The 26,934-nt window shown below is 38.6% G+C and overlaps 1 protein-coding gene across 1 annotated transcript in view; it reads right to left on the bottom strand.

Moving 5' to 3' along the window:
- Positions 1 to 26,934, bottom strand: part of HDAC9 (histone deacetylase 9) — a 275,826-nt gene that overhangs the window by 129,292 nt on the left and 119,600 nt on the right. Inside the window, exons 12-14 of the mRNA XM_030971826.1 lie at positions 17,583 to 17,760; positions 10,862 to 10,995; positions 3,114 to 3,234 (exon numbers count right to left, since the gene is read on the bottom strand). Coding sequence (XP_030827686.1) covers positions 3,114 to 3,234; positions 10,862 to 10,995; positions 17,583 to 17,760 — 433 coding nt within the window. The remainder of the gene's footprint in view (positions 1 to 3,113; positions 3,235 to 10,861; positions 10,996 to 17,582; positions 17,761 to 26,934) is intronic.

The raw sequence follows: 26,934 nt of genomic DNA, 5'->3' as shown, positions 1-26,934 counted from the left end.
AAGTCACAAGCAGATAACAAAAAAAAAATTAGTGCTGTTAAAGTGACAGAAGACATTAATGGAAACATAAGATGTAATTTGAGGTAAAAGAAGGAATTTTTAGATTAATGGATGACTAGACATTTTTTCTTAAATTCCATGGCAGAGTTGGGACATAAGATACAACAGATGAACTCTCATTTATCTCCCTGCAGCCAGGCACATTGTGCATGGCAAACACTTAAAAACAATAAACATAAAGTAAAAACAGAGAAGCAGATGGTGAGGAAGGACACTGAAATCAGTCAGAAGATAGTGCTTGGGGAAAACAAGCATGGATACACTTTTCAGTGTATCAAGAAGCTGGAATACTCACTTCTTATTGCATGATGGCTTAAAAAATAGTAGTTGCCAGACTCTGAAGGACAAGAAAAACCTTGAGATTTCATTAAAAGAACAGTGGGGAAATGTTGGACTAAGAGAAAATGAGACCATTGCTTAGCTAGCCTCACAAATAAGGAAAGCTCGTAACAGCCTGCCAGAAATGAAAATCAATATCAAAAAGCTACTCTGAAAATGGAGTGAGAATTTCCCATGATATTTGAAGTTGAGGTCCCAGAAGATATTGAGATACTTAAGATATTGATATTTAAGTAAGATAGAAGACAAAGTCTAAATAGTCAAATTTTTTTGACTTTGTGCTAGGGCAAAGTTTGTAGTCACCAGCACTTTAAACACAGTACAATTGTGTACTGATAGAAGTAGAAATGTTCCAATATTTGTATTCTAGAATATCAATGCACAAAGGCATAGAAGCTAGTTTGTCAAATTAGGTGCTGAGGCACCCATCACTCACTGAGGTCAGGTCCCTACAGAAGTCAAGGAAGCTGCTTGGGAGATTGATGACTGGGGACTGAGAGTCTGATAAACTGAGGAAAAATGATGAGTAAAAGCTCACTTTCAAAAGCAAAAGAGCCACAGAGAAGGCAGATGCACTCCTCCAACAAGGAACAGGAAACAAATGTTTTCTGGAGCATAAGTGGTGAACAAATGATGCTTCTGTCTTTTTGGATGAGTAGAGGAGTAAAGAAAGGGAGGTTAGGTCCTACTTTTCATTAGGATGAAAAGCCGTCATTTGATGGAACTTTTTTGTAGAAAAACAATACACTTTCATTGCAATAGAAATCTTTTCTGAGACAATGTTGTTATTTATGACATTTTTATAAGAAATATTTTCTTAGCTATTTTCCCCTACATGTATATTGAATTTCTGTTACTTACAAAGACGTTAATTTTAATGTCAAGATTGGTTAGGTTCAACCTCAGCTGAAATGGGGACAGCAAAATCAGGACTGCATTTTGGAAAAATGTAAGGGACAATTAGGTTCCTTTGTCCAAGAATCTGGAAGCCCAAATGATTAGAGCTTCCAGCCAGAAAACAGGCACATGCAAAAGCATGTGGGAAGGGTGTTTTATTGACTTTTGTCTTCGTAAAAGGCCATGTGAGATGCAACAAGAAAATATCCTAGAAACTGAGAGAGAAAAGGGCAGTGAGCCAAAGATACACTCAGAATATGTTCTAAGAGTGTGATCTTGATATAAACTTAGAGAGTAAATGTTTTGGACTAAGGGTCCAATAAAAAAGGCAAAACATGTCCAGTAAGAAACTGTGGGCCAAGAAATGGTTTTCTGAGATTGGATAAACAAATCTTTCTGCATTCTGAGTAGATCAGCAAACATACAAGTCAGGTCCATTCCTTCTTAACCTTGTACCTGCTACTGCACACTGCATCCCAGAGGCTGCCTGACCATGAAATCCAAAATTGGAATAATATTTTGTATTAATGTATACTATATTAAATAATGTAAAAGAGAAATTAAAAATAAAGTCAACAAAATTATTTAAATTAAATGCCTGACTGTATCAAAAAGGAACAATTTAACAATGTTGATGAAATCAAATAAAAATGTTTCTAATTTAATCGGAAATTTAATTTAATTGGAATTGCAGGAATTTAGAACTTTTTCTTGGAAGCACTTTTTTTTAAAGAGGATTTCCTACTTAGAAATTCAAGCTCCTGAGAATCTATTATACTGTAAATATTTTTCAGTTTTGATGTTGCCTTGGCTAAGAAAATGTATAAACCTATATAACATTATGATCTTAGGACTTCCTGAAGCAACAGTCTGCCTTACAGAAGAAACAGCATAAGTTTCCAAAGCAAAATAACTGCTATGTATTACTAGAATTGTGGCAGCAATTTCTTTCGATGGCTAATGTTATTTTTGTTTGGGTTGGATTTGATTGCATTTAGGAAAAGCTCCGCATCTTAGAAGAAGTGCTATAAAAATAACTGAGAATTAGAGTGTTGCATCCAGTGTGCTGGGACATAAAGGGCAGGATTTCACTCATGGCTTTTCATGCACTAGGTTTTTGTGTGTTTCTGACAAGTAGACTTACTTCATGTTACACTAATGGAAGAGCTCATTTTAACCCTACTTGTGTGTTACTAAAGACATACACTGAGCATCGGTTGCACATGAAGATATTTTATGTAGAAAAAACTGTCCGTTTTCTGCTATTGTGTACAACCATAGGTGCATTTAATATCTTAATGTATTTTCCCTCATGTTGTTCAGAAAGATATCATATCTTGCATAATGAGAAGGTATTAAAATAAAGTTCACTTATTAGCAAAACTTAGGCATAGTATCTGCAGACAGGGTGGCTGAAAGGCTTGAAATAAAGCAAATGAGAACAGCAAACAAACAATTCTGACAAGCAAGTGTATCTTAAATTCCTAATTTCAAATCAAAGAATACAAGGAGGTAGAAAACCAGCTGTGTTCAAATTTGCCACTGACCTCCAATGGAGAACAAGTTACAGTAAAAGGTTAACACTGATGATTTCTGAAGCAAATGAGGAGAAACTCATATCACTGCTTTCCAGCCAGTGTATTTTGCTAATCTATATTTGGCTTCCATTGTAACATTCTCCTTGCACATAGCAATGCATTTGGAAAAAGTGAATTTTTGTCACACTGCTTGCCAAGTGTTTTAAACTGACACCAGCTATGACTAATGACAGTGCTGGAATGTGCTGTTCTCAGTAGAATAGAGAGGCCTGTACAGACCTAGGAGTTTCCTGGGGTCCAGCTTCTGTCTGTTCAGTGGGCTGGTGCCATACAGCAGTGAATGATGTTCAGAGTGAACCAGCTGTATTTCCTCCAGACTGGCTTTTCGACCTCGAATTCGCTGAAAGAAAACAGCAGAGGCCTACGATATTCCACTGACAATATTTAGGGAGAAAAAAAAAAAGTAAAGGTCCGAAATAACATTTAGTATGATTAATAATGGGTTGAAATTGCGTCATGCAGGAATGTGACACTGATTTGTTTATTAAAGTAATGCTATATGAAAAACAAATGCGTGTGTGCTTTATCACAAAATGCTTCACGTTAGCCTTAGGAGAGTTATCTTAATACAGGGTTTCACATAAAAGAAAAATAAAAGATTCAGACTCTTTTCTACATAATATATTAAGAGATACAAACAAAAAGATTAAATATTTTTTAAGTAAGAAATCTGGCTAGAAAAAAACCCTGACTTAGAGAGCAAAATATTATTCACACCTGTAAGCTGCAGATGGGTTTGGAATGAGGATTAATGTGTTTTGCACCATTACTAGTACTTGTGATTTATGCTGCTAGGAGGAACATAATCACAGTGAGGAGAGACAGAGAGAAAAAGAAAATTAAACTTTAAATGCTTTAGTAACATATTTGTGTATGTTTCTAAATTTTTAATGTGTGATCAATATCAACATACGGACATTTGTGATCACATGTGATTAATATTTTTGCTGTTACACATGATGATTCGCTTGCTTTCTTACATTTTTGTAAGTGAAGTTTGTCTTTTTGACTGGGTCTCCAGCCTGTACTTGCCCCAAAACAAGATGTAAAAATCTGAGACATCTTTCTACAAATCAGTTTAGGAAGGAAGAAAGATAGGAAAGGAAAGATAAAACTAACACTTTCTTATTTGGCATATCTATTCCTTGTGTGTAATTGGAGTTACAGCATATCATAAAAATATCTATTTATCTTCTTGTGCTAGTGCTGCACAGCCTTTGAAGATACAGCAACATGAATCTGATTTTGTTCAGGATTGGGCATAATAAACAGCACTGTCAACAAAGTTCTGGACCCAAAATCATCTTTCCTGTTGATATTGGATAAAGTAAAAAGAATACATCTTGATTTTAAGGTCTTGGACCCTGTTTGCAGACCTGGTCCTTATGAACACCGAAGGCCAACTCTCTCAGAGCTTAGATTGGGTCTGTCTGACTCTCAAGGTCTACAGATACACAGGTAGAGCACTTATCTAAATAAAGTACCCTATTTTCAACTAGACTGATTTACCTGTTGCAGAAATGCATTTAGTTCTAGTTTTCTTGGAGGTTAAATTCTTATTGTATCCAACACCTTGTCATACACATTGGAAAGCACCAACCTCTGCACTAGGAGAGGAAAGCAATATTATGAATATTAAAGAGAATGTGCACTACAGAAAAGAGGAGATGCCTGGGGGATGGGGGGGTCAGAAGATCCATGCACAATTTATATTCAGTTAAGCAGTGGGATTTTTTTCTGACTAATCAGGAAAAATATCCTTTGAGTTAGAGCTAGATGACTGTGGAACAAGCTCCCCCTCAGGGAAATGGTGGAAGCCCTATTTCTCTCAGTGTTTAAAACTTGACTAGACACAGCAGTGGAAAGAACATTTTAGGGAATGATCCAAGAACTAAATGACTTAATAAACCCTTTTTCATCTCTAATTTCTTCAAGCCTCTCTCAGTCTCACATGAGAATTTGTAGCAGTGCACTCACGTCCTTTTAACACACAGTTGCACAATCAAAATCAGCACATTATGTTACTTCATGGAGTCAGTAAACTCTGTAATGGTTCTTCTGGGTCAGATAAAATATTTTTCTTCACAAGTGAGGTGACTGGTAACATTTATTCCTTCATCCATTCTCATTAAGGTCCATGTTTCTAACAAGCTGCTTTAAAATGTATGTACGCAATTCTCCACGGCAAATCTGGGAAAGGAGTCTGGCTTTTAAGACAGATAAAAAAATGTATAAGAAAAGTAAAAAGGAATTTTATGAAGGTCATGCCAAAGAACCTTGAGCAAAATACTCACTCTTTGGTCACATATTTTCTACAAGGTATACAAAAACTCTCAGACATGTTTAAGACAGTTAATTGTCTGGGGTTTTTTTTTAAGTGTTGTCAAATGGAACGCCATATCCCTTTAACTATAACAAACCACACAGCTAGCCATTATTGTTACAATGGGTGTTATGCAATATCTGGTCTGGAAACGCTCTCCCAAAATGTCTTGCCAACAACATACCTTCTACCCAGTACCACCAGTCAAATTCTCTAGGATAGAAACAGGTTATGCAGAAACCAGTTTGGTGCAGAAATCAAGTAGCACTGAGAAGGACATTCCATTCCAGGCAGCTCCCCCCAGTGAGGTCCTTGGAGAGCAGCCACCAGCTGGGCTGGCAGAGACCAGAGCTGCTCTTTCTCCATGGCTGCTCCAGCTCTAACATCAGCAAGGACATTTACACTGTAGATGGCAGGAGGAAAGGGAAGGCTAAACAGTGCACATGTCTGTGCTGCTTCTGCATTCCCATCTCCTCATTTTGTGTTCCTTTCACCCCATCTTTGCAGTATCTCTCCATATCAACCTCAACTATCTAAGGCTCCGCACAGAGGAAAAAAGTGCATTAAAAATCACCTGTAATAATTTCCAAGAATAGTTCTCACACAATGATGTCAGTATTTAGCAAATCTACACAAGCTTTTATGCTAAGTCTGTTGCCAGAGCCTCTCATGTAACTTCAGTTATGCAAAGTGATCACTTTTGGCTCTCACTAGCATGAGTATCAGAAAACAGAACATATGCATTTGTATAACTTTACACCTACACTTTTAGCCATGTCTTTTTTTTTTTAATTTGGAAGTGTCTTACTTAATTTTCATGGACCATGGTAGTATCAAAATTATAAAATGTAGCAGAAAATTGGCATAAAGCCAACAAAAAAAAAGAGAAATAGCATGGGAAAACAGATGAACAGTATTTGTTTCATTACAGAGAGTTTGAACTATACATCCACCCATCTACTACATCCTTAGTAGAAGGCAGGTTATCCTTTTCTAATGTGTATGGCAATTTTTGTGTTGGCTTTGTCCTCTGACATATGTGGTTCCCTCATCAACAGAAACATTTATATATCTCAGGAGAGCGAAATACTTACACCTGAGTGCTTTGAAAAATAAGTCTAGAACTAGAAATCCATTGTCCCCACAACAGGAAAATCTCTTTTTAAAAGAGACCATTATATTTTCACACAGACAACCTCTATTAACCTGAAGATTTTGGTTAGACTATCAGCAGAGTAAACTCATGCACAGACAGAGATTCAAAAGGACAAAGGTGATGGTGGCTGTTTCTTTCTGCTAAACTAACATGAATTGTTACAAAGATTAAGGATATTTTTCACTTGCATCTCTTAGTGTAATGTGTCCATTGCCTGTATTGCAGCTTTTTGTATGAAATTCCCTTAGGCTATCAAGTTTGCAAACAAGGTCTCCAGATCTTTTCCTGCCTTCCTGAGATTTCTCACAGCTGTTAATTTTTCTCGTTTTCAAAACTACTCACAGATAACATGTCTTGTGCCAGTCAGAATACTCACATCACTTCCCATAACCACCATGCGGGAATTTGAAGCATGCCTCTGACACACATGCACCCACATAGAGATCCTTTATCGTCTTCACAGGTTTTGGTCATCTAATGCCTAACACTTAAGATTTAGTGAGTTAGAACATGTTAAACACTCTAAATATTGTTGCTCTTTAAAAAAGACTAACTTTTCCTGCATTATTTTAGCTTTAGTGGCAAATTGAGGTTCAAGGAGTGGAATTTTTCAAATGTTTCAGTTTATGTGATCTGGCAAACTCAACTTTAAATTCTTTCCTTCTCTCCCCTTCAGTTGATGAGATGTGGACAGCAGGAGGTGTAAGATGCCTCTCTAATCCAGAAAACTACCAAAATTTAGAACAAATTCTAGGCTGAAAAGTGTTGCTGGACTACAGTCCCTACAGAAGTAAAGGTGGGCCCATGAAGCAGGACCATGGCTACATTTTCTTCTGTCTTCTGAAAGTGTGCTGATCACTGTAGCCTAATGTCAGTCATGTGTGTATAAATTACAGCCCCAAAGGAGATATTTGAATACTCCCTTTTGCTAAAACAAGTGGAAAGTAGACACCCCTACCAAAACATAATTCAGTCCTTTTATTGTCCCAAAGGTAGAGCAGCTAGGCATAGCTGTTTACCAAGGGAAAATTGTAAAAAAAAAAAAAAAACCATAATGGAGGATTTTATACCCATCTTTGCATCTTTTAGCTGCCCCTGTCTGCATTTGATAACTCAGCCTTTAACAAACACCAAACAGGCATTTCAGCAAACATAGACATTTAGAAACTAATGCAAAAATATTGTGTATTAATTTTGTTTTCCCAATACATACATACCAGAACTATAATAAAGTTCACCATGGATGTGTGTGTGGATGTGGATGCATGTGAATTACTCCACTCTCCTGCCCTGAGCTCAGTTAGGGGCTGGTCTCTCAAATGTGGCTCTCTGTGACTGGCAATGGTCTGATGTATTTTTTCCCTTGTCTTGAGGAATCCAATGGAGGAATTAATCTATCTGTTTGGAAGTAGCATATGATTTAAAAAATAATCTGAAAGCTAAAACTATTTTTTTTTTTTTTGTTTAGCAAAAGTCCTCCAAGCTGTTGTTTGAATAATTCTAGAACAGAAGTATCTATGGCTAGAAAGACAAAATACAGTCTGGAAAAGCAAGTCCTCCTGGCTGTGTCTGCAGCAGTAAACTAAGCAGTGCCAGGAAACATTCCCAGGCAGAGTAACACAATCATCTGTACTATTAAATTGCTAAAGTGGTCCTTCATACTGTTTTGGCTGAGCAGCAGCTAGCACTCTCCCAAACAACTCCCAGACATGGTTTGGTCACTGGCATGGGCCAGGAAGCATTCCTGGTAGTATGAACATGGGCCTTTCCATGCCAGTTGGCTGCAGGGGTAGAGAAAAGTCTCAGACACATTTTATTTTGTAGCAGATGCACAGCCAAGTTGTATTTTAAAAATAATTTGGGGTCAGCATGAGTAATATGTGCAGGTATATACAAAGGCAATACATTAAGCTTAGATTAGTCAACCTAAATTAATCTATGAACTGCAGCAAGCATGGTGTTAGCCTTAGTCTGTATGACTTTCATCATCCTGTGCCAAGTTAGTTCAGAACACTCAGCCAGTCGTCTCTCTATTGCCAAAGACCTGAGCTGTGTGAGAGGACTTAATCCACACTAAAGGATTTAGGAACCACATAAAGCTCCCTGCTATAGATAACAAGGGTCATAGAGATACAAGTTTTTAATTTTCATAAGGGTTTCTTGATAGATCTTGAAAAGAGGGAGGGCCCCCTAAACAAGCCTGTGCCCCAGGGTACATACAGTGCAAGGTAAAAAACCTGAGCTACCTCTGACTGAACTAGTTTTGATCCTAAAACTCCTTATCAGACAAAGAGTGGGCCTGCAGGCCTCCTGTGGGACTACTGTTTTAGTTAGAGAGAAAAAAAGTTCACCATTAACTGCAGAGGATTTCCTAAGTGGCTGCTGTAGGTTGCAGTTGCTAACCTGCCCTTTAGCCTTGGTGTTTGAGGTAATGCATGGGGCAAAACCTGACCAGCCATCTTCCACTCCTGACAAATAATGTGGGAAATTATGCTGAGAAATCATATCAAGAAATGGTAGTGTCCATGAGGGGGCATTCAGAATTCAGCAGAAGTGACGGTGCAGGTGCCCATGATCCTTTCACCACACACTCTTGGTGTGGTGTATTCCAGAAAGCAGCTTGATGGTGGCTTTTTATATCTTGGATAATGCCATAACCACTCCTTTAGTGACACAAGGTGTCTATTCAGCTGAATGATTTTCTACACAAACAGAGTACCAACTAAGTGTATTACTGTACCCTTTCTTATTTTGGAAAATGAGCAGTTTTAAGCACTGGTTTGATGTTAGGCACATGCTAGATAATTTAGTGAACCAAAGGACAGATTGCATCACCAAATACAATTCTGTCTCTAGCTACCTAAGAGGATCTGCATAAACACCAGATCTATGCATCAGCTTCATACTGAGACTCCTTAATGTTATCATCAGGGTTTACATTTTGATAGCTCATTTCACATTCCAGCCTCATTTCAAAGCCCACAGTTGGGGTCAATATTAGCGGAATGCAATTCAACATGAAGTGACTTTTTTCCTTTCTCCCTCCTCACTTAATTATGCGAGACCTAATAAGCTGTGCTTTAAGTTTTGAAATTTTAGAATTACAAGAGAAAACTTTAAATTTCCAGGAAACTCTTACACTGCATGCATCTCAAACTAACACATACCACTTTTTCATTTTATACCTTTTACAGCGCCACACAATTTACTGTTCAACAGCAGCTGTTTGTTAGTGAAGAAAGCAGTACATGGTAGCACACTGCATTTTACTTATTTTTCCTCTTTTGTCTTTTCTTTGTAATACAGAGTCCTGAGCCGAGAAGGTAACTAGGCTTTATTTTACAAAGCACTGAGCTGCATGTTTAACTTAATCTTGAAGTATGTGATTCTCCAGTGAAACCACTCATGTGATAGGTGGCCTTAAGGGCCTTGCTGAAAGAAAGTCTTTTTGAACACCAAAAACATTATCTAAGCTAAAAAAAAAGAATTAGCCTGTTAGAGTGCTGCCATCTAGTCAGATGAGTGTATACAACAAATCCATTTACAGTGCTTGCCATATCTCACTGACCAGGACACTGAGCTACCCAGAAGAAAATCTTTGGGGACAGTCACTAAGAGCTATTCAAAGGGATCTATTGAACCGATTCTTTTGGGTTTGTAAAAACCTAAGGATATAAAGAAAAGCAATTAAACAGAACATGAGAGCCATGGCAATTTTGGGATCCTGCAGAACACTAGCAAATTTTTGCTGAACTTTGTAAACTTGTGCTGCAGTGCAGTAAACTCCTGCAATTGCCACAGGCTTCTGAAGTTGACAGTGCTTCACAACTCACAGGAAGCAGGGGATGGTAAGAAAAAGCTACTTTTAACTAACCCAAATCATATATGAGCCTCACAGACCATATTTGATTGAAGCATGGTTTAATATGCAATTTTTTGAGGGAAATTGCAGCAGAAAAATATTACAAATTTGCTATTGCCTATAAGATTGTTCTTGAATGTCTTGGGGCTTCACATGGGACCTGTTGTATACCGGATAAAGAATCATACTATGAAAACAGACTTTAAAGTCTGAAAAAAAGACAAAATGCAATATGCTTACAGAGTGATACAAACTAAATTTTAAAAAATGTTCTATGCTACAGAAGTAAAATCCTTATTTGCTTGAAAAAGTTAAGAACCATGCCGTTGGGAGGACTGCACTTACTATTTGACTACTGCTTGGCTACATTCCTTTATAAAGGTGAGGAATAATCATGTCTGGGTTTTATATTCTGATGCCTGTGAATGCATAACACCATGTAAATTCTTTATTTTCTGATTGTGAAGTGTGTTTTCCTGTAATGTATTTTTTTAATATTATCAATTAAGACCATATCATTCCTAAAACAAATTACTCTCTTATTACAGAAGTAAGACAGGTTTAGGACTTAATAAATTTGCTATTTACTTTAGCAAGTCAGATATCTGGTCTTAATTTTTAATTACCTCGCACTTGTTTAGCAACCCAGTTTCTTGCAGCCTTGACCAGATGCTTTGGATTCGTCCAGCGTGTTCGGGGTGATTGGCATAGTTCCCACACATGCACTGGTGCTTCAGCATCAGACTGTCATACACAACACCTTCAGCACAAAGACAGCACAAAATCAGAAACAAATGAGACAAAGGCTAGTTATACTCTTCCCTGTCATGCATGCTTTAGTAAAACTGGATTTTATTTGACAATTACAGCAAGATGAAAATCCCACTGAATCATTTAGGTTGGAAAAGACTTCCAAGATCATTGAGTCCAATCTTTGGCCTTTCTCCACCTTGTCAACTAGACTAGACCACTGAGTGCCACGAACAGTTGTTTTTTGAAGGTCTCCCGGGATGGTGACTCGACCACCTCCCTGGGAAGCCCATTCCCATGCCTGACAACTCTTCCTGGGAAGAAATTCTTCCTGATGTCCAACCTGAACCTGAACCACCCCTGACACAGCCTGAAGCCATGTCCTCATGTCCTGTTGCTGTTTGTCTGGGAGGAGAGACCAATCCCCACCTGGCCACAGCCTCCTTCCAGGCAGTTGTAGAGAGCAGTAAGGTCTCCCCTGAGTCTCGTTTTCCCCAGGTTAAACACCCACAGCTCACTCAGGTGCTCCTTACAGGAGTCACTTGCTAGACCCTTCACCAGCTTTGTTGCCCTTCTCTGGACTTACATTTCATTTTCCTTGGTGAGACTCTGAATTTTGATTTATGAGGTGAATCTTGTGACACCAGTAAAGCAAAGATTATTTCTCAAGAAATTATATTAATAAATGCAATTAACTATAAAGAAGAAGGGGAATTGGGTGATGTCTTTTGAAAGATTTTATGTCTAGAAAAAAAAAGTCTCCCTACTGAATCACTTGTTTTCTCTTTCTCTAGTAGGTAAAGTTAGTTAAAGCTGTTAACCTATATACAACAAGAAAATGTTATGCATAGAAGTGTAAAGAATATAATTTAGAGAAACCTTTAAAAATAAATTACAAAATAGCAATGGCACTCTGCAGTTTTACTGCTTAACTAATACTATATTAATTCCAGATCTCAAAACATATCAAATGAGTGTTTCAGAGAGTCAAAACAGTGGCAGCCAGAGTCCTTTTCCATTAAAAAGAAAAGTTCCACCCACTACTCAATTAGGATCAAATCCTGTTGTTTGACTGCAAGTGCAAGGTACCTTTTGAATTTTCTATGGTCATTTATGCGAGGACGGAACAGCTCTATACAAAAAAAAGCTATCAGTATCACAGTGCTCTGTAGCTGTGTATTGGGAGCAAAAGAGAAATTTTAGCGAGTAGTCTCAAGCTAAATTCAATTTTCAAGGCTTTCAAACCAAGTCTGAAACACTGAAAAATGATTTTCTGTATTTACTTGTTCTTTGCATTTCTCCTAGACATGTCTGGAACAAAAATTATTTTCCTTACCCCTATGTGGACCATTTTCATTTGGGAAATATTTGGCTTTTTTCTTTCCCTTACAGTTGAAAGGGACTGAGATTAACTAGTTCTCCAAGCTGCAATACTTGGCATTCAAAACATCTTATATGCCACCATTACTGGGGATGCCAGCACAGTTCTGGGAAAATTGTATTCGCCTGCTACTGAATACAAAATTAAAGTCCAGATTCAACAAAATTCTCAACACCACCTTTATTTAAGAAAGTTCTCTAATGGGTATTGAACATCAATAAAGCCTTTAAAAGCTTTTCTGACCGAGAGCCTGTGTACATCGTGGGTGATTCAAAGTTAAGTTTCTGAGATAATTCAGTTAGAAGCCAGCCAGAAGTTATGCTGCTCTAGAAATATTTATGCTGCCATATTTCTTAGCTCATGCACTTTAGAACTGATCCTTTGGGATCTTGATATTTAAGCCAAAATGAGAATACACTTATGTTAAGCGTAAAGAGAACGCAAATATAATACCTAACTGCAGTATGACTAAGTTTATGCAAAATGATTATCTAGCAAACATAATTGTTCATTAGCAACACATTTTTTAATTTACTTTCTTGTTCTGTTTTCTTTTAAAGAAAGAAGGAACCAGTGAAAACCTGGAGCTAATAAGCTAATGCAGCTTAAAATATCTGCTGGCATTGTCAAAGCAGTTAATAATTTTCTTTCTCTGCAGTTCCTCACTGCTCTATCATCAGGTCTTGTAAGTTACTTGGAAATATGCACAAAAAAGTGCATGCTCACATACCTCACTTTTTTTTTTTTTTTGGCACTCACAGTTTTAATTCCCGCAGGCTGTTGGCTACTCAGCTTGTCCAGTTTGGCAGTGGCCATTATACCAACAGATAAGAAAATGTTTCCTCCCATCCCTCTGACCCACAGGGAAGCTGTTTATGTGCTAACTGTACAGGCATCAGGACTTTCAGAAGCTTTCAGGACAGGCTGTTATATCAAATGGATTTGAATAGAAATGCTTGTTAAACATTAAGGAAAATTAGCTGAAAGTTGAAAATTACTTCTGCCTGCCATTCTTTCAATTAATTTTTTATTCTTCTTACTTGAATAGTCCAAATAGCAAGTAATGGAAATGATATTAATAAATAAAAACACATTACTATGTTTTTGTTATACAGAGTTGGGTGTAATAATGACACTTCTTTATTTCCTGTATCAGGGTTGCAACCAATTTCAAAGTGAAACACTGAAACTGTGTATTCAGGATGCCTCCTCTGGTTGACAGAAACTTCTTTTCTTAGCACTTTTCCAGAAATAGAATGTAACTAAAAGTCTAATTTTATTGTATGTGAGTTATTTTTTCTGAATCAAAAATCAGTTTAATAAGGTCAGGTCAGTATTGCATGGCAGAAGCATCTGCTCCAAACTTTTAAATACCAAGATATTCACACCACTGAGTGTAAAATTTGTTTCTAGGAGGATTAATTGGCTTAAGAAAAGACTGAAATATATGTTTTCATTTATTGCAAGCATTTAAATTGATTTAGGATGTGCAAGTGATTCAGATGTGTGGCTGCTGGTCATACAGCACATGTGCTTGGTACAATACCAGAATGCAGCAGTAGAGCTTACTGCTAAAAATAGCCTGTAGGATTTCCCTAACAGGATTCAGCCAATAATCTCCCCACCCCCCCATTAAAAAAAAACAAGAAAGAAGAAGAGAGGGAGACAACTGTTTTCAATTGCAGACTGGTGTGAAATATTAATAAAAGATGGTTATTCTGTCTCTCCAGAACAAATGCCTACAGCCAGATTCTGCTCTCAGATTCCTTGTGTAAATCTGAGCAGCTCCACTGAGACTGGTGGATTTATTCTGGATTTACACCAATATTACTGAGGTCAGAATGTGGCCCTGAAGACAGATGGGAATGGTGCCACCACTGAACCATATAATGATAGGGGACACAGGACAAAAGAAACTGAATTTGCTTTAAGTCAGTAAAACCCAAGATTTTCCTGCTGGGGACTCCCTAACACACATTCATTTCCAAAATACTTTATTCGGGTCAGTTTCTTTTAATAATATTTTAAACAGAGGGGAGAACAAGAGACCTAAAAATCATTGGCTAACAGCATGCTTTGAAGAAGATTAATTGCCCTGGAGAATAGCAGTACCAATAAGAAAACCCAAGGGAAGAATATCGCATAAATTATTCCAACAAAAAATCTGAACTAAATAATGTCAAGTATTCTGTAAACTGCCTAAATGAAAATCAAGCGGACTTTATTTTTTTCCACCTTCAACTCATTATCTTGTGCATATGCTGTGTATACATTGCTTAATTCTCACAACAATCTCTGTTCTGATTCCCTTCAGATATTTGGCCAGAAGTATTTTTCTCATGACTCACAAAAAATATAGGCTCAGTTTGATGCCCCTGTATTAATCTGCTACAACTGTTTTCCTCCTACCATTTTTTTTCTTCCAAAAATATATTGCCTTTAAATAGGAAAAATAACCCCAACAGTGAGTAACAATAATAGGCAGGGACATGTTATTAGATTAATTTCTAGAGTCTGAATTTGCCTTTGCTTTATGGTGGAACAGAATTTTCTCCATTTGCACACACCCATTCCTTCCTTCCATGCTTTTACAAAAGGTAGTGTTGCAACTGCTGTGGACAATGGCTGGTTCCATCTTGTGCTCTCTTAAGGGAGGAAATTATAGAGCCATAGGATAGCTCAGGTGGGCAGGGACCTCCAGAGGTTTGTAGCCCAATTCTGCTTAGAACAGGTCAGCACTGTGATCAGACATTCCTCAGAACTTTCATCCTAAAGGATTTTCTAAAAGCCATATAAGAATAAATAAAAATTGGGTCTGAGTTTCTTTCAAGTGATCAATGAATAAATGCTAGGGCAGCATCCAGATCCAGGAAATAATATGCACAGATAAAGTCATTCCATACCATAATGTCCCATATGTTAATAATTCACACAGATTGTTTTGTTGGGATGCTTTTTTTTCTCACATAAACTGTATTAGAACTGTTAGTGTTGCAAAGTTTCTGTTCATTGTCACTCCAAAGGTATCAATCTCATAACATAAAAATAGCTCTATTTTTGATGTACTCAAAAGCTGGAGTGATAAAGGTTACATGTGCAGGTCTGTAAGCCTAGACAGATGTCAGGGGAAGAGATTTCTTTAAGCAGAAAGGAAAGGCTTAACTGCAGAGCTGTGTGCTCTGGCCAATCAGCCAGGGGGTACTGGCTATTAGCATAGATGCAGCTTGCAAGCAGGTACAGCCCCACACCGTCCTCAGCCAATACCTAGAGGATATAAAAGCACTGAGGGTACAGAGCAGAGATGGAGATAAAGAAGCATAAAGTTGTAGGGCAGATGAAAACAGGAGGATTTAAATTTTTTTCAGTAATGGGTAGAGATTATTATCTTGAATGACAGTGAAGGGGGGAAAAAAGATTCAGTAAAACAAGAATCAGGGATTCAAGAAAAAGATGTTTCATATTTTGAAAAAGGAATTCAGTGGACTGATAATCTCAGTTGCAATAAATTGGCCTTCCTTCCTCCCTCCCTCCCTTCCTCCCTTCCTCCCTTCCTCTCTTCCACTCTTTTTCTCTCTCTCTCTTTCCACTGGTGTTCATGTAGCAATTACATGGGGTAAATTTTGACTCTGCCCAATCTGACTGTCTGCATTTCCATGGCTGAACCTATCAGGTTTCTTTGTGTCACATTTCGAGCCCTTTATGCGAAGGATGTCCTGTTCCCATCACCATCTCCATTCAGTGTTTGTTGTACATAATTTCATTCCTTCTCTTATTTTTCCATCCCAACTTCACACTTTCTTTCTTGATTAGTTCCACTAATGCCACAAGTCCACAGATCTATGTAACCCCCTTGACCCTACTCCCCTCACTGGGGATTATAAAAGGAGGTGTCAGTAAACCTTAGCAATCAGGCTGAAGCAGCAGCTTTTTGAAAGGGACTGCAGATTTTGGTTTTTGGTTTTTTTTTTGAAACCACAGATTTTTGAAAGGGACAGTGAAGCCTACACACAGTGAGCTCACTTTTGGTGTGCTCTGCAGATCTTAGAATGAGTTTTCAATGTTTTGGGGACTCTGTGAATACAACTAGAAATACAGTGGTCTGGTTTAGGAATCCTGTCTATATGTGGCTATTCTTTGTGGAGGAACTCATGGAAAGTGAATCAGTATGTTTGTTTCTGTACAACTCAAATGTTTGTTACCCAACAGTAATAATACATTTTTGCTTGTGCCAAGGCCACATTCTGATTGGAAAGATGGGAGCACACTGTCTCACACAGTTACATGCAGTGCCCGTTAAGGACTCTATCCTTAATAAACTCATGGTCATAGCCTGAAAAAATGCGAACTTTCAGGGCGTGGGAAGTTCTGCCAGCTGAAGGAAATATACTTCTGGCATAAATCTTCATAAACAGTAACTGCAAGTATTTCTTTCCCCCTCTTTTATTTTCTTTTGAGCACAAAGTGATTCTTCGCTTCTGCCCATGCTCTAATGTGATACTGACATTCAGGCTTTTAAAAAGATGGACCCTCATGCAAGGTTAGATTACCCACAATAAGAAATGAGGTTTCTGTGGTCTTTTTCCTTCCTTTGACTGAAGATTTTTGAGGTTCTAATCACTTTTCTTTGGACAGCCCATGCTTCCTGAGTGACTGGAATGCCCAGGACCTAAGCATAAAACCTGCCTCTGTGGACTCCACACAACTGTTGAATGACACAGAAGTTGTAGCCATCAGCACTTAGTCATGCCTACAGCTTTGCTCTTTCTGTAGAGAAAGAGACCTTGAAGCAAAGAACTGATTTGTCAGATGAAGACATTGAGAATTACATCACAGTTTTCCTCCTTACTGGTGGTCTTTCTTCAACTTATTGGTGTTCTCTTTACAAAACAGGCAACGAGAACACAAAGAAAAGAACCAGAGAATAGAAAAATTAAAGCAAAAGCTATAAATGACTTAAAGGTACCAAAAATGCACCTGTTTCTATATTGCTAGAGCTAGTCAATGATAATAATTTATGACTGTGTGAATATTAACCCTGTGATTTATCAGCTGCACTGGTTGAGTTGGTGCCAGTATAGCATCATAAAACAGAGGAGCAATAGGGCTAAAACTGAACATATTGCTGCAGGAGGCATTTGAGATATTTAAGCCTGTTGATCCCACATGAACAAATGCATTTGCCCTGCCTATTACAAGCAGTCTTTAGGGAACCCTACCAGTTGTGTAGACATGCTGGCTGGGCTGGTCCATGTCTGGGTGAGGTAATGTGGAGTCGGTGGGGGAAGATGGGGTCCTGGAAAGTGGCCGATGTTTATCTGATCCTGCCATGCCAACTGTAGCCATCTGAGCCTGGTAGATTTGCAACTGGTGGACATGCTGATGTGCCAGGAACTCCTGTTTCCAAGAAAACAGCACAGTAGAAAGAAATGTGAGATGGGATCAAGTAAAACACTGAGGGAAACATGTCAACAAATTAAGTTCATTAGGTCAGGGCTGTAATAAACAGTGGGGACCCCCAACCCCCCAACTTGTACCTAAGACTCACTCAATAAATCCATTCAACAGATGTTTTCACACTGACAGTGTGGGCTACTGATTTTGCTGGAGAGTAGGTGATGGCAGGCAACCTGTCAGTTCCCTCTGACAGGAAAAACAACTTCACATGCAAAGGCTTATAAAAGACAGTTTTTCTAATATATTGAATACATAATATGATGTTAGAACATGCATTTTATGACTGTACACAAATAGAAATTAAATTTTCCCACAGCACTGAAAGTGAAAAGTGATGTTCTTACTACTCAGTACCAAATGCACTGAGCAACTGAGTCAAGTTTCTACAGTTAACTCAGTTCCCAGAGCTCCCTGGAAAGTAGCAATGATTTGCATATAAGTTTTCACAAACTGTTTAGAAATTCGGGAATTGTTATGTGAGATCCCACTTAGGAGCCATCTTTTTTTGTCAAAACTGCTGCTGGCTGTAGGCAGAGGCAAACACTTCAGGGAAATAGGCAGGTGTGAAAAGAGTATAACAGAGTAGAAAAGAAGGTTTTCTCTTCTGTTTTGTCAACAGAGGGTCACTTTTGCTGACATGACAAAGGCTAAAACCCTATGAAGCCAGTAGGAATCTGGTTCACTCCACAGAGTAGGACTGCTTCTTAAAATTTTCCTTTCTGTTTTTGTTTTTTCTGTGAGTATGGTCCCAGAACTTCCACCGAAAGTGGACACCAGAGAAATATTTTCAAACCACTTAATATGAATTCAGTTGAAATTCACACTTGTGACTTACATCTGCAGGCTCTGTTTATCCTCACCTGGGCTCAAGATACATAAATGCGGGAATACATATATATATGTGTGTGCGTGTGTGTGTGTGTGTGGCTTTTTCTTTTCTGTTTTTTTTAATAAACCCAGTAACAATTAGCATTGCTGTGTGTGGTTGCTTGAGACAGCAGCTCAGAGGCCTGGCTTGGTCAAGGAGAGATTTCTGGCTGCTCAGAGAGGTGAAGCTGAGTTCAGGCTGTGTGGGAAGGCAGGTGGGAGTACCCCAGCCCATCACACACTGCAAAATAAATCGGCAGCTCATAGGATGTGAGAATGTCTACCCTGCATGTTATAAAAGAGGCCTTTATGCAAACAAGTGCTCATCAATAATAGCTGAAATGAGAATAAATGCTTTAAAAGGCAGCCCCAAAACCACATTAATATCTAGGGTCACTACTTCAGTGAAATGACATAAGGTCATGGGAAAGGTAAATCACCTGGGACCTTATCATAAGTGACTAAATTAAGAAAAAAAATGAGTAGGCAAAAAGAGGTTTTACAAGAATTTTCTTGGTTTAGAGTCATTGAACCATTTTCCCTTCCTTTAAAAATACAGACCCCCAACTTTTCTTTTTTTTTTTTTTAATGTTCAATGACAGGATAGTGTTACATATCCCAGGAAATATCTTGAGCTATCTGAGGAGGTCTATGTATCCATCTATGAACATAATAAAACTTAACATTCAGGATTTTTTTCCTGAAATCTCTTTTTGCTTAGTTTTGCTAACAATTTTGATTGTGATAAATTTTCAGAGGGGATATTTTTTTGTTCTCATAGGCATACATATCTTTTACAACCTTTTCTGGGAGTGTATGGGATTGGAAACGATGAAGAATGCACGGACACTATTGTGTTCAATATTCTGCCTTTGGAGAGCAGAAGTAGATACATTCCTTTGTGAGAATTTAGCATTCACTTTCCTCAATGCTGGCTTAGTAGTCAATAAAGTAGGCACAGGAGGTATTTTGCTATTGATTACTCCCTGCATCCTAGGATCAAGTGATGGCAGCAGCACTGTCTGTCTGATGCTCATGTATTCACAATCTCCTGCCTACTCTTCTAAACTCCCAGCTGAGGAGTTTGGAAGGAGCCAAACTCTGGGCTGCAGAAGCCATTCGTGGCACAGAATGTTGCTGCCAGACAGGAAATCAGTGAACACTGTTATTTCTGCTGCTCTCCTCAACTTATATGTTGCCTTCGTTGCACAGCTGCTATCTGTGTAGTTCTTTGAGCAAGGGAATTTCTGATATATCTTTCAATGTTCATACTAACCACTGATAATTCATTAATTGAGTTCACTTTGCTGATAATCATTAGAGTAAAGAAGACAAAAGGATTTCTTCCCTATTGGGGTGTTTTTCAGGCTAGTAAATGTGAACCAGTGGATTGTGGTAGTCTTCACCAAACATTATTACTTGAACATATTTCTTAGATTTAGAGCTGCCTTTCTTTTACTTCTGGACCTGAACTTTAGTTTTGCAATATCTGAACTTTTTTTTTTTAGTGAAGCTGCAAGTTTGCCATTCACTTAATATCTAAAACACAATCTTTCCAAGTCTCTGATCTAAAAAAGTCAATTTAAGTGGGCTTTTTTTGTTTGTTTGTGGGTTTTGGTTTTATTTGTTTTTTGGGTTAGTTTGTTTGTTTTGATGGTTTTGTTTTAGTTTATTTTTGCAGGGTTCTTTGTTTGTTTTGGGGTTTTTTACAGTGTCTTGAAGAAGAGGAAAAAGAAGTCTAGAACATCACATAACATAGATAACTTTGGAAGATGCTCCTGACTTTGTTTCTAAAATGATTTTATGTTTGTGTCTGTGTAGTCAATAGAAACAATATTTTTCAAGCTGACAAACAAATTGAGAATTTTTTTTTTAAAGATTAATCAACTTGTGTGAACATCACCTAAACTAGACATCTATTTCAGCACTTTGTTGGAGACCAAGAATACAGCCTATTCTTTCTGTCTTCCATTTACAGGTTAAAGTGTGTCCTGTTTATATCATTCTCCCCTCCTCAAATGAAACCAGGCACATACTCTGTTTGACACATATTTGTCAACATAATCTGTTCAGGGAAGGAGAAGAAATTTTTGGAAGGTTCCATGGACATTGCATGACACCTGCTTTAATTTCTGAGGGCACAGAAAACATTTGCCTGTGAAAATCTTCTAAAATTTCTTAAAGTAGTTTGTCTCACAAGGCTTACACTGAGGCTTACATCCTCTTGTGGCATCCAGGTCCTTTAACTGTAATATTACAAACTGTAGACATCAGCAAAGTTTAGACTTGTTTAGATTTTAGTCAAAGTTTTAGGCTAACTTCCTGATTAGGTTTTATTTTACACACAACAGGTACTCATGAAATACATATATTTTTTTCCAGCCACCTACATATTTGTGCTGTAAGCATTTCTGATACTCTGAGTCACTGGATTAATGCAATGAGTAATGTGGATAATCAACACACTTATCTGCTCCCCAAATGCCCACCTGGCCTCTGGAAGGGATTAAAGGAACACAATGAATTCATCTTCAGGTTTTATGTGTTACAGCCCTGCAAACACATGTCCGTCTCTCCAGCAATATGACAAAAGCAGTATTTGCACATCTGCAGGGCTAGTGATTTGTGTGAATATATTTGGAGCATTTCTAAGGTAACCTGAGCCCTGTCTGCCCGGCACGGAGCCTGCTAGTTCCAGGTGCCTGAGATTAGTTTATTAGTAGAGGCAAGCAATTAGGGCCTCTGCTGGAGCTGGTGGAGGGCCATCCATCCCCTTCCACAGAAACAAGCTCAGGCCCTCAGTAACTATTTTGAGGAGGAATTTTAGAATCAGTATCTAAAGAGACGATGAGCCTTTTGGGAGCATGGGAGGTAAATATTTGTTGTTTTCCTAGTATTACTGTAAGATTTGTTTAGCAGGGCTTTGGATTAATTTGGGTTAGTACAAATATTCCTTTCATGTAGATGTGTGATTTGCACATTTTGGAGTTAAATGTTTTGTAAATTCTAAGATTTTAATGAGGTCTGCTTCCTTATTTCTACTGGTGTGAGACCTCATAAATCGCAAGTACATTTTGTTGGATTATTAGATGGTCTGTGTTGGATGATAAAGCATAGGTGAGCTGTCTATATATTAACAACTCCTTTGAATGGTTATGTTTTGTGCAGGAAAAAAAAAAGTGGATTCACTCATAAAAGCTTTTTTTGCCTCTTAGCAGTCTGTTTTTAAATTTAATGTGTTAGTATTTAGTTTAGTCACAGCTAAATAAATCCAAAGATTTGTATGTCTGTAGCATAATCCTTCATGTGTATGGGCATATTCACACCTCTCTTCAGGGTTTATGCTTTGGCTTTTTTTCATTGTGGTAGAGGACTTTTTTCCTCTTAGGGAGAGCAAATTTTACATTTCTTAATAATATGATTACTACTCTCATATATTTGTGGCCAGGTTTATATCCCTCTGTTGTTGTGCCTTTGGTGCATTCTGCTGAAGTATGAAGTGTGTGCTAATGTCTATAGACTTGTAAAAGTTTTGCCATGTTTTGCCTGTCCTGCCTTCCTCTCCCAAAAGGCCTTAAGCACTACTAACCTTACAAAGCTTTTCCTCTCAAAGCATTTTTGGTGGTCTGTTTGCTAATTTCCACGTGATTTTCAGAAAATTACCCAAAGGATGGGTAATTTCCTGATGGGGAAAGCTACATGCAAATCCTTCAGAAAGTTTTGCCCTAGGTAAGGATGAAAACAAGACCTGCTGCCTTTCAGACCTTTCTCTCTCTCCTTCTTTTGAAGGATATTTCTGATGCCTGCCCTGATGCCTTGTCTCACCCCATGACTCCTGTTGGAGTAGGACCTGTCCAGACCCCTGCAGCAACATGGGAACAGAGCAACCTCAAATCCTGCCACTTGTCTTCTCTACCACCCTCCTAGGCTTTCCACCTTCCCAGTGCAGCCGTAGCTGAATGCATCCAAGGAATGTCCTGGCCAGCCTGTGACTGCATCCAGCAAAAGGCCTCAGCTTGCAGCAAACAGAGCTCAGTTCTGCTTTAAGGTCCCTGTGAAGGCAGTATTGGCCCAAACTAAGACAGCATCCTCCAAAGTCTGACTGAATTCTGGTCACCTAGAAAACCCTCCTTCAGATGTAAGGAGTTAACAGTCCTTCAGAAATATCATACAATATATTAATAGGTTTGACTTTGGTTATCCTCAGAAGTGACAGAAAAAAACCATAGAAAGTAATGGATGCCTGTACAAAAGAGTTTTGTTCCTTGGGACAAAAAATTGTGGGTAAGTGGAATTTTTAGCAATTTTCACACAGGAGTTTTTTGAAGTGCTGTTTTACCTACTGTCCTCAAACAGAACCATAACTAGTTGCCTTCAGGAACCAAGCAAAAATAGGTCCTGAGGTCTTCCAAAAAAAAAAGTGTGTGGACAAATGTGAAAATGTAGGAAAGGTGTCTCTCTGTCAATATATGCAACCTAAAATAGAAATTAGTCTGAGATATCCTTGCAAATGAATGTGTTGAGACATCTTTTTCGCTGCTCTGTCACTTGGAGAAAACACATCACCAAGAAGCCCTACCAGTTTCTATTTTTGACAAAACCAGATGTGCAGCCACCAACTTCCATGGTCATTACTTTCAAAAAACCTCAGTATCACAATCTGAAATATAGTCAACCACAAACTCAGAATCAGCATTTTTATGAAAAGTAAGTAAATTACAAGTAAGGTTACAGACACATAGATTGAATAGGTAGAAATGGATTTAGAGCAAGGAAAAGCATAGACAGGAAAAAACAGGACAGTTAGCCTTGAGACATCTGGATATATTAGGTCACATGTTACCAAGATGTTTATAGAATTTGGATTTCTCTTGCTGTAATCCAAGGAGCACAATGTTGACTAGAAAATGGGTAAACAGAAATGAAGTCTTATCAACTGAATCTTAGGTGCAGATACAGAGCAGTGGGATGGAAGCTATAACCCAAAACTGCCTGGAGTCTCAGGCAGAGATTTGCCTTGGGCAGCAATCTGCTTCTCACAGCAAAATAAGCCCATGCCCCGTGCCTTCCCCTTGCCTTCTGAAGGACTGTGGAATGGCTTATTCCAGCTGCTGTCAAGGTATTGCTTAGTACTTAGACTAGTCCTACTGCAGTGACAGCCCAAGGAATCACTCTCAACTAGTTTTGTTTTCCCCCTCTGTTCCTGCAGCTGCAGAGCTGCTGTTGTGAAGGTTCCTGTCCCTCTCCTTCCATCCTTCCCTTCTAGCACAGGAGCGCCTTTGGGATGACAAAAAATGTTATAAAAATTACAACACCTTTAGGCCAAGAAATAGGGGAAGAGCAAAGGCTCTTAATGGGATAACGAGAGCATGCTCCTTTATCAAGGCACATAGGAGATGATGCATTTGGACATGGGGTTGCATGGCTAAATGTGCGAGTCCTGGCTGGAGTCACAGCATGTAGGATGTAACAGCAGAGTCGGGACCCTGCCTTTTACCTCTACTGTTGCATGAGGAGGTGGATGGGCTGCTGACATGTGCTTTTAAAGGGAGAGAGGTTAAAAATTACCTCTCTTGGATGAAAAATTTCCAGAAGCGCGACCATCTAAACGTGCCCCATGTTGGTGCCATGTAAGTGAGGAATCAAGGTAGTCACAAGGTTTGAGAAGTTTTCAGCTATCTTTGTTAAGAAATATGAGCCAAACAGTCATTAGGTTGAAGCCTGGTTGATTAAGAAGAAAAGAATTATGGAAGTGACAGAAAAGGTTGCCCTAAATTCCGAGCACTTTTACTGGAGGGAAATTCCAGGAGTCCAACTGAGTTGCTGGATTCACTCCTGGTTCCTGCTCCTGTGAGACCTGCCTTCTCTGCTCCCAATATTGGCAGGTACTTGACTTCTGTCACTCCTGCTAAAGTGCTGACTGCAGTGTGCACAGCACTCATCCAAAGAAAATGCAGCACCTCCTCAAAAGCTTCACTCCTGGCTCAATCTTTTCCTCTCTTTCTGACTCTCCCAGATACTTAATACAAATGTATAAATAATTGGGGGTACAATAAAGGGGAAAAATAGACCACCTGAATATCTTGTGGGATATTTTTTTGTTCTTTAAGGAAACTTCTGAAGAGGTTTCTTGTTACTTTATTGCTTTTACTGAAAAAAACTTGACTTTCCAGAAGTCACTTGGTGCTTTCCAAAAAAAGAATGCAGGGAAGAATGAATGCAAAAGGAAAATACAACTGTTCACATGTCTTGCCCTAACTTTCAGTATCAACAAGTATTTTCTTCTTTTACTTTGATATGCAGAATAAGTAGGCTCTATAATAACATTTAATGGTTACAACCACCTAATCCTAATAGCTTTCTGAAATCAGTAAGTTGATATGTTTGCCAAAACTAATTAACGATAACATCAACTGTCCACATGCTTCATTGCTCTTGGAAATGTCACCCAACTCTCTTCAACAGTATTGGCAAATCAGTTTGATGTTACTTTATGTAGACCATTTCAACCACTTCCATTTTTCTGCTCTTCATCAGAACTACTTTTGTGGCAGACTTGTATGATTTATTTTTAAGTGAAGAATCATTACTTTGGCCTTCACACAGAAAAATAATGTTCTCCAGACTAAAGTCATTAGCAGTCCTGCTGCAGATCTGTGTTTTCTGCATATTTCAATAGATTCTGCTTTGGTTTTATAGACAATTCTTTTGAGTTCATATTTTATTGTAGAATTAATGAAAATTACTTGGATCTGACATATAAAGAGAATGTCCTGGAAAACTCTGCTCTTCAATATAGAGTCAAGACCCACTAACACATCAGTGCCTAAGTATAAAATCATGAGGGTGTACAGATGCCTCCGCCCTTGTATGGAGGTGCAGTGAGGTCAGAATGGGGAGCACCAGTGGACCATATGGTCAGCAAATATTAGAGCCATCACTGGGGTGTTTGACCAACTCTGTTCTCTCTCTATAGAGCATTTCTGCAGGCCACTGTATCTAATGCACAAGGCTGGGGGAGCAGCCCTGCCAAAAAGCACTTGGGGGTGCTGGTGGATGAGAGGCTGGACATGACCCAGCAATGTGCACTCACAGCCCAGAAAGCAAAATGTGTCCTGGGCTGCATCCAAAGCAGCGTGGGCAGCAGGTGAGGGAGGGGATTCTGCCCCTCTGCTCTGCTCTGGTGAGACCCAACCCACAGTGCTGCATCTGGGGTCCCAGCACAGGAAAGGCAGGGACCTGTTGGAGTGTATCCAGAGGAGGGCTGCCAAGATGATCAGAGGGCTGAAGCACCTCTCCTGTGAGAAAAGGCTGAGACAATTGGGATTGTTTAGCCTGGAAAAGAGATGGCTTCAGGATGAGCTAATTGCAGCCTTCCAGTAACTGGAGGAAGCCTACAAGAAAGATGGAAAGGGACTATTCATGAGAGAATGCAAGGGCAACAGGGAATGGCTTCAAACTGAAAAAAATGTAAGTTTAGATTTGATATCAGAAATAAATTCTTTACTGTGAGGGTGGTAAGCCACCGGAATAAGTTGCACAAAATTGTGGATGCGCTATCCCTGGGTTTGTTAATGGCCAGATTTGATGGGGCTCTGAGCAATCTGGTCTAGAGGAAGAAGTCCTTCTCAGTGTCAGGGATTTTGGAACTAGATGACCTCTAAGTTCCACTTCAGCCCAAGCCAGTCTGTGGGTCTTTGACTTTTACCCCTCTGAAGACTTCAGAGAGATATATTGCCAAATCTCACACCTTACTTCAATGTGGTTAAAATGCCCACAGACTTCCTTTCTCCAGCATATATGTAGTAAGAAATAGAGTTTCTTGAAAAATTGTCTATGTACACACACACATCTGCAGATATCACGAGATATTTTAAAACATTTTTCTCTCTTCAGTGCAGTGCCTTACTACACTTTTCAGATTTTGGAACACAAGGAAATAGTGGTATACAGGGAAATGGTGATATAACTTGAGACTGCAAAATAAAGGATTTGAATATAGGATTTGAATATGCTGCAGATGGAAAAAGAAACTGTCACAAAAATCCTTTCAGATCTGTTCTATATACTTAGACTTCTACATAGTCATAGAATGCTCTATGCATTTGCAGAATATATATATTTCTGCAACAAACAAGTACAGCTTGTATTTTTTTATTTTTATTTGGGATAAGATCAATTTATTTGTAATTTGAATAAAAATTGAACTGAGCATCAAAATATTACTTACGAATATTTCCCACTGTT

Source organism: Camarhynchus parvulus, chromosome 2, assembly GCF_901933205.1.
Source record: "Camarhynchus parvulus chromosome 2, STF_HiC, whole genome shotgun sequence".
NCBI lineage: Eukaryota > Metazoa > Chordata > Aves > Passeriformes > Thraupidae > Camarhynchus > Camarhynchus parvulus.
Note: the sequence above shows the minus strand (reverse complement) of the source record. Positions and strands in the feature narration are given on the sequence as shown.